We start from the raw sequence: 9,171 nt of genomic DNA on the forward strand, positions 1-9,171 counted from the left end.
ACAATATCAGCAGTGTGAGAAAGAGGCTCCATCGTGGTCTCATTTGTTTGTGTTAATTACAACAAGGTGTCCCAATTATTTTGACAATAATGCCCAGTCAATTTGAGCTTTATAGCACATTTCATACACAGGGCAACACAATGTGCTTTGCATAAGGTAACAATATAATCACAGAACAGATACAAGTGCAGAATATAAATATGCATATTGCATTCAGAATCAGGGTTTATTGCCAAGTAGATTATTCACATACAAGGAAATTGCCTCAGTGTTTGGTGTATACAATAAACAATTAATATATTAAGGATTTAAAAATACAGGAAAGTACTGCACTATAAAAATATTAAAAAGATAATATATGAAAAAAACAAATATGCACTGTATTTTAGAGCAAGAGAGCCATGCACAGTGAAGAGAATATGTGCAATGTACAGGGATAATAGTCAACAGGTGTTAGTGCAGTTATGCAAAGAATCAGTGCAAAATATACAAATACACTATAGGAACTAAGTCATAGACTAGAGTAAAAGAATAAGGTGTTTAAAAGTGTTGTGTGTGTGGGGCCTCTCTCAGGTCCTTGGGGCGTAGATACAGAAGACAGTCTCCCCTGCATTTAGACCACTGCTTGTATACTGTGTTCATATTTGTGTATAGCACATGTAAAGTGGCAATCTTGAAGATTTTCATATAAATAAGTGTCTGTTTAGTCACTATATATCACTGAAGGGAGTAACACAATGGTGATTGAGCCTATGGCCCACTGAAGAAAGTATTACAACATTTCTATATTTGCAGTATTAGGAAAATTAATTAAAATTTTCTCCATCGTATACAGACCAAAAAATGTAACTATGCACACATTCTGAAAAGTTGAATCTCACGTCCATGTGGTGCCTTTAAATGAAACTCGTGAACTTGTGTTTACAACACGGGAAGTCGTGTACACCATATGCTCGGCGTTCAATTAGTTAAGTCGTGAGAACTCCGCTGCTAAGCAACAACAATGTTAGTGTTACTGTCGGCGCCACAGAGACTAACAATTTAGCAAGATAGCAAGTGGGTAACATGATGCAGTAAATACAAAAGCATTATGGGAATATCAACATTTTCCATATAAAATTACAAAGAAAAACTATATAACTGCCATGGCCTCCGCCATTTCTGACAACGTCAACAAACAGGTCACAACTTTGAGAAACTTTCCACTTACAAGGTTGTGAATATCACAAGAGGAGGGCGTTCATATGGACTCTTCTCATGAAACACGGTGAACACGACCACGTTTGAAGGCACCAATAGAAATATAATTTTTCAATTCTATTTCTATGCTCATGTATCAAACAAAAAAAGACTCCAGACTGCTAAACTCTGAGTACAATTCTATTGTTTTCACTCAAATTGAACTTCTAAATCAACCAAGACTGACATCTTAAGGATTGCCACTTTAAGAGCATTTCTATTTGTTTCATAGACTTGACTGAGATCTTCAGTGAAGTGTCTACTGGTCTGATATAGTTACTAAACAGCTCATTGTCCTCCTTGCACCAAAGATACCACTCGGCCGAAGAGGGACTACGAGGTGGACGGGCGAGACTACCACTTTGTGATGTCCAGAGAGCAGATGGAGAAGGACATCCAAGAGCACAAGTTCATCGAGGCGGGACAGTACAACGACAACCTGTACGGAACGAGTGTCCAGTCTGTGAAATATGTGGCTGAAAGGGTGAGGCTCTTTAAAGCTGTGTCTTAGCTGCACCACACGGATGCAGAAATATAAATGTGAAGTTCTGTTTTTGCAGTGTGAGGCCAGTATACCGTACAGCTAATCAACCTGGCTGCTCTGTGATCCATACTAAAGGAAAGATCTAATATTGTTTATTTGATGCAAACAGCATCATAGATCTTTCTTCTTATAGTTCAGATTTATACTGTATGAAAACAAATACAACTCTTGCATAGAGCAGCTTTGACTTTAGAAGCTGAGAGTCTGTGTGGTTTGAAGTGGTACATCTCACCTCTGTTTCAGGGTAAACACTGCATTCTGGATGTGTCTGGAAATGCCATCAAACGACTACAAGTAGCACAACTCTATCCCGTCGCCATCTTCATAAAACCTAAGTCTATTGATTCATTAATGTGAGTATTCATTTTGTCTTCTATTAAACCACACAAATGTTTCCCTTTGACGATACTTCAGCCTTTCACCGGCATGTTTACTGTACATTTTGTTTTATATTACTGAAGGACTTTATTTTAAGTCCCCCTATTTATCATTTATAAATAAACATGTAATATATAACACACTGTAATGTAGTTGTAAGCGGATATAAGTGTCGTGGGGGCTGCTGTATAAACAGATACTGAATGACAATATAGTATAACACGGTTTTAATAATATAAAATGTCTTTTTTAGGAGAAGTTATAATTGATGAAATTAATAAATGTCATTTATATGTGCTTACAATGCAATATAGCATGTAATAAATCATTCATTAAGTGCCTGTATACTGCTTATAAATGCTAAATATGGGGACTTAATGTGTGTATCTGACGATACCCAAAGCCCAGGTATCGCTATCGGTATCAGGACTGAAAAAGTCAAATCGGTGCATCCCTAAACAGGACCTGGCTGGCCCAGGTGTTACTAATCATGCATTGAAACACAAAGGCGATGACAGTCGTCACAAGTTAAAATAAAAATCCGAGACAGCATCATGCGTTGTGGGACATTTTGTGTCATTTGTCCCCCGTACAGGGACATGAATAAGAGACTGACAGAGGAACAAGCCAGGAAGACGTTTGACAGGGCGATGAAGCTGGAGCAGGAGTTTGGTGAATTCTTCACAGGTATGACATCGATGATAAAAGCACAAATATAAAAGAATATTCAGCTTCACTGTTCAACACTAAGAGCACACGAGGCCGGCTGGGTGCGGATTTAAAGGCTCTCCTTCCAACTTCACACAGAACAGAAGGAGCGATGAAGTTGTGCTCACATGCAGATGCCAAAAATATCTGTATTATAGTAGAGATTCTCTCTGAGCTCCATCCAGACTGGCAGACCGGTCGTATCAGTTAATGTTTAAGCTAACTTCTGTAATTATAAAGGGAACAACGTTGGTGTAGATAATCAATAGAAAAGTACATGAGAGGATTTAAACTTTAAAGTGATTCTAAACAGATTACAGCAGAGCAGAAACACGTCTGCATTTCTTAACTTTAACTTTTATTAAAATGGTCCAATATAAAGATTTATATAATGCCAATGTCTATGATGCATTAATGCGTTATAATCTGCTTATAGCACTGTATTATTAAAGTTCTAGGCACTCATTAATATCCATAATGATTTCTAACATTAATCATTATAAAGCATTTTTATAATGACTTATAAGGTCAGGTATCATTATTATTATATTTTGTAATTGCTGGTCACTCACTGACATTTTGTTTTTGCAGGGAACATAGTGTATTATCATACTTATAATCACTGTTATGATCAATCAATCAAACTTTATTTATATAGCACCTTTCAAACAAGTCAAATGCAATTTAAAGTGCTGTACAGATGATTGACAAAAATGTAGCATGTTAAAAATGTATTTAGAGACTAATGCACACCAAAACAACCAATAACAAGATAAATAAAATAAAAGGAAACAAAAATAACAATAAAAATAAATAAATAAAAATGATGTACTACAACGTCTATGCAAACTACACAAAATAAGCAGATTATATTAAAATAATAACATTTTAATAAAATAAAATAGAATAAAACAGACGTTATAATCACAGTTATAATGTATCATAATGTGATTAAAGATTACTCCAAGTGGTCATTGTTTGCTTCAAGTAAAGTGAAAAGATATAATTAAATCTATGCAAGAACAACGCACAAAAATCAATATTATTTATGATTGTTTTAAACATTTGACAGCTGTGAGGGTTCGTGAGTGACGAGGTGCATGTGTGACTGTAATGATTTAAATGTTCTATACATAAAGAGTTCCCCTTTGCTTTGCAGCCCTGGTTCAAGGAGACACCTTAGAAGACATTTATAACCACTGCAAACAGGTCATAGAAGAACATTCAGGACCCTATATCTGGATCCCCTCAAAGGAGAAACTATAATAACTCATCACCCTGGAAGGGAGTCTGGACTGCTAGAAACTAGTAATAAGTTGTAACATATGATAACTGTATGGCGATGATGAATAGTCTTCATAAATAATTATTGTGTATATGTTTTCACGTTTTGTTTTTTTTCACTTTTGTTTGGTTATTGCTTCATTTTTTCACTCAACATGAATGTTCCTGAATGTATTCCACAAAGTGTTAGGGAATTTTTAGGTCTTGACACATGAACCGTTTGTGTATTTGAACAAAAAGAAAAGAAAAAGAAATGTGATAAATTAAATAAATATGGGGTATGTGTGGAATTTCAAACAGGGAACAGGAGGTGGCGTATTCAGCGCAGATGTCTTTGCTTTGCTAACATAGGAAGGAAAGTATAGGTATTCCAACTGTGACACCCTCACCCTCCCTTCACTCTGCAACAACTAACGAAGAATCACATCAATGTTTTATCTGATTTTGCATCTATGCATCCCCTGAACGCAGCTTTGATTTGTGTTTGTTTACATTGTTACTTCTTCCTCCAATTACTGTATTTATTTCTCTGACATGACACGTGTGAGGAAAATGTTGTATTCACTGTAAGACTTTTGTTTTTTTATTTAAAAGCAGGCATTACTCATCCAGCTGTTGCACTGACAATGATTAAAGGGAGAAAGCTGCTATTGGCAACGGAGATGTAACACTATATTTTGCTACTTAAATTGCTAGGGAGGCACAAAAAGCACAGAGTTATTTATTATTGAAAAATATAACTTTAAAAGGTAATTTACAGAGCATGTTTTATTTGAATGATGTTGTGACTACCGTATGTTAGGATGGATGGGAATATTATTGTGAAAGAGACATTTCATATTCCCAGTATTTTGTAAATTTGGAGTTGAAAAAGGGTCGATTAGTGATTAAATTTAATACTGAAACACATTTTTTTGTCTTTTGAAACTAATAACAAGGACAGTGAAGAATAGGAATACAAATAAAGGACCAATACTTTCTGAAAACAGAGAAGACAGAAGCATACCTTTCACAAAATGCAGTTAAGTATCAGATATTGATATTGTTATTATAAGGATTTGAAAGACTTAAAGAAAGGTGAGTTTTTTCAACTGTACTTTGAAGAGGACACTGATTCAGATAGCTTGTTCTTCTCAGGCTGAGTCTTAATGAGAAAGGTTTGATAATAATGATTGGATTCATAGCTTGGGAGAAGACCCGACGCACATGTCTGACCCTGCTCTCCGGTTCATATCCAATTTCTATACAATATGTTGGTGTTTCCCCCAGAAAGTGTTTCACTGTTGACCTGCAGTGGAAGGGATTGTAACACAACGTGGGAATTTTGTATTAAAAAGACTTTGGATACCCAATTGATTTGTCTAACTCAAAATTAGTTTCAGATAAACTTTTGAATACATTTTACTGTGGATTTTGTCCCCCATCTCTTATTAGGAAGGGATCTCTTCATGTCCAGTATGATCGAATGCAGCAAGCAAAACCTGTTTCAATGTCCATGTGGGCATCTGACTACTCTTTTAAGACAGACGTGGAAAAATTGTCAGCCTGTCCTTTAATTGTTAGGTATGAAAATGTCCCACAGATTTAGTCATTTGTGTCCTCAGCTGAGAATATTGACCCTCAGGTGTCCAATCAGTCAACCTAATAGCGACCACACCTCCTGCCTCTGGTTCAAACATGAAAGCTGCATTAATAGCTACGATCATGGATGACTTTCTTTAAGTTGCCGTGAGACAATTGCAATCTTACTTATGAGGTGTTTTCTTAGCTGGACAACCCTTTTATCTCACTCCCCAGCCAGATCTGGTTTAAAAACACCTTCAAGTGTTCAGCAGAACACCTGATGGGACAACATGGACTATCCTGAATCAGCTACAGAGAGTGATAGAAAGCCTGAATAAAGCTTTAGAAGTGGATGAGCCCTGATGTCCAGACCCAGTACGATATCCACTAGTTTACTCACCGGTGGCTCTCCTTGTTTGAAGGCCCATATAGTAGTATAGTAAGCACTTGGAATGACTAATGCATCTACCAGTGTGATGATAACCTTCCTGTTCTGTTAAAGTGCAACGCCATTTGGTCGTTAGATTCCCATGACAACAATTTGCGAGTAACATACTGTATATTATTTGATTTAGACGGCATGTTTGACCCAACCTGTTATCAAGTAAATATATTAGTTCCATTGAATACAGGTATGTTTCTAATCAAAAATCAAAAGTGCATTTATTCATTGTTTTTAAGTAATGAAAATAGGCACCGTATGATAACAGCAATGAATACAATTTTTAAAGCAAATCTAATTCAACTAGTTATTGTGAAAGATGGCACAGTGCAGTCAGAAGACTGACCCCTGACCTGTTTGTACGGACCACATACTGAACCTGTAGTAGACTGACGAGCACTTAAATCACATACTTTGAAGATGAAAATGATGTTTTCATGTACAGATGGGATCATATTTCTCATCCCTTTGCCATGAATTAGTTGAGATTTGTGGTTATATGGAATAACAAATATTTTCCGCACTGCTATGTGACAATCAACACTAGTTTCTTTTTATTTTTTTGCATTATGTTTGCAGATATCTGCCATCATTCTTTTGCAAGTTTCCCATAACATATTGGTCACCACTTGCCTTAACAGAGTCGGTTTACTGTACAGTATATATCAGAGATGAGAGCTTATAAATGTACTTCCTTTGAGAGAATAGAACGTTTTATTTAATCCTCCTTCACATCTAAATTTCAGTGAAAGGAGGCTAAATCAGATCTGAGGTGTCGTTGTGCTGAGGGTGTTGACGCATGATAAAGTTTAAGGACGGAGAGATATTTTCTATTTTGTAATTTTATCTTAAAAATGAGCATTTCTGCGGCAACAAGAAAAACATTTTAAAATGGATCAATATTTTGATCCTTGTTTTTCGAACGTGTTATTAATATGATGACATGTAAAAGAAAATATAACTTCATATATACTGGCCTGGTTCTAATGCTGAACCTAATACTTCCAAAGTCATTGTGAACATTGTAACACATCAACAGGTCAGTTGGGGATCTTTGTGTGGAAATGTAAAGGATGTCTGACCTATGCATGTTGCAACAGTCTTCTGTTTCCTGTGGATGTGCCTCCAATGCAACTGAAGCATTGGGGTACTCACTGTGTTTTAAAACATGATCAAACTGCAGATTTGAATCATCCAATCAGACTTGTGTCTATTTTAAACTCAAATAAAAACACTGTTGGAAGAGGTGGTGTCCAAGTCAATACGTTTATAGCATATTCCCTTTTCAGTCAGTTCAGTAGTAAACCCAAATTCACAATTATGCTTTTCCTATTAACATTATTGACACCATAAAATATGTATTCAACTAAAGGTAAGTCTTTCAGCTATATTTCCAGCAGGTCAATGTTCTCTATCCAAGTAGATATGCATTGACATTATGTCCACATTCAGGGGCTGCACTTTTGGAAGGACGTTGCCCATGAAGGTGCGTCCTTCAGTGATGGTGCACTAAGGTGAGCAACTTATTAAAGTATAGAAATAAAAAACATGTATGTATTATTTTTCATTTCACCAATTTCCATTGCCAAACATCTATTTGAACAGATGCTATCAATACTTAGAATTTGACGTCCTGACAAAAAGGGTTGTTTCATCCCCTGTAAATTCAGCCATAGAAAGGAGGGTTAGGGTAAATATTGATTTCATGTTTTGCTTTCCTCAACTGACAGTATATAAATTTGGATGACAGTTATATATATTTATTTATTCATTTTCAAATTGTGAGTATTTGATCATTTTTAGAATCAGACTAAACAAAACTTAAAACCATGCAGATGCTGTGTCATCATCACTCCACAAGAGGGCATAAATGTCCCACTGGTTCTCTACTGTACCTTACATCCTTTTATTCAAACCCAAAAAGTAGATGGCAGCCATTATCATCCCATGAAATTCAGATTTTTTTTTATAAATTTGGTGAGAAATGTTAATATTAACACCAGCATGGATGTGTTTCATCACAGTACATTCCTATCATTTAGTACATTTATAGAGAACAGGTACTGAGAATGCAGTTCAGCATCTGACCAGAAGTGCAAAAAGCGGTGAAGTGCAGAATAAAATATAGGCCTATAATATATAGAGTGTGGAATAAACAGTAAGGGGTATGAATGCAGATATATACAGTATGAGCAGGATGAACATAGCTGTCACCGAGGTGCAGAGTCCAGCAAGATGACAGTTGGAGAGTCCTGTAGTGCCTCCCAGAGGGGAGGAGGGCAAACAGTCTGTGGCTGGGCTGAGAGGTGTCCTGTTCTCCACTTCCCGTTCTCCACAGAGAGCAGGAAGTGGAGAACGGGTGATGCGTTGGGCAGGTTTTCACTACCCTCTTAGGTGCTTTCCATGTCAGAGACCAAGCAGTTAACCATACCACACTGTGATGCAGGTGATGAGCATGCTCTCGATGATGCAGCGGTAGAAGTTCAACAGAATCTGAGGAGACAGTTTGACCTTCTTCAGTCTCCTCAAGAAGAAGAGAGGTCACGCTGGTGAGCCTAATTCACCAGAGGCCAAGTGTTAGGGGTCCAAGAGAGCTTCTCAGAGACGTGGACACCCAGAAACTCATTGATACGGATGTTGAGTGTGTGTGTGCCACCTTTGGTCTTAAAGTCCACAATGAGCTCCTTGGTCTTCTGTGTTGAGGGCCAGGTTGTTGTCAGCGCACCACGCCACCAGGTGCTGGACTTCCTCCCTGTAGGCTGACTCATTGTTGTAGTTGATGAGGCCAAGCACATAATGGTGTTGGAACCATGTGCAGGCGTAGGTGAGGAGGGAGAGGCCCGTGGGAGGCTGGTGTTCAGGGTGTGGGTTGAGGATGTGTGGTTGTCTAACCCAACAGCCCGTGGCCTGTTGGTTATGATAGGAAGTCCAGTATCCAGTTGCAGAGGGAGGTGTTGATGCCCAAGTCACTTGAATTACAATATGCTAAAAGGTTATTATGGAACAAAAACTA

The 9,171-nt window shown here is 37.2% G+C and overlaps 1 protein-coding gene across 28 annotated transcripts in view; it reads left to right on the forward strand.

Annotated features, from left to right (window-relative positions):
• dlg2 (discs, large homolog 2 (Drosophila)) overlaps positions 1 to 7,403 on the forward strand; it is a 162,331-nt gene extending 154,928 nt beyond the window's left edge. For all 28 annotated transcript variants that reach the window (XM_037749468.1, XM_037749456.1, XM_037749458.1 and 25 more), the window contains 4 exons: positions 1,551 to 1,723; positions 2,027 to 2,136; positions 2,757 to 2,848; positions 4,029 to 7,403. In XM_037749468.1, the coding sequence (XP_037605396.1) occupies positions 1,551 to 1,723; positions 2,027 to 2,136; positions 2,757 to 2,848; positions 4,029 to 4,135 (482 nt within the window). In that variant the 3' untranslated portion in view covers positions 4,136 to 7,403. The remainder of the gene's footprint in view (positions 1 to 1,550; positions 1,724 to 2,026; positions 2,137 to 2,756; positions 2,849 to 4,028) is intronic.
• The last annotated feature ends 1,768 nt before the right edge of the window (positions 7,404 to 9,171 follow it).

The sequence above is a fragment of the Sebastes umbrosus genome, chromosome 17 (assembly GCF_015220745.1).
Source record: "Sebastes umbrosus isolate fSebUmb1 chromosome 17, fSebUmb1.pri, whole genome shotgun sequence".
In the NCBI taxonomy this organism is placed as follows: domain Eukaryota; kingdom Metazoa; phylum Chordata; class Actinopteri; order Perciformes; family Sebastidae; genus Sebastes; species Sebastes umbrosus.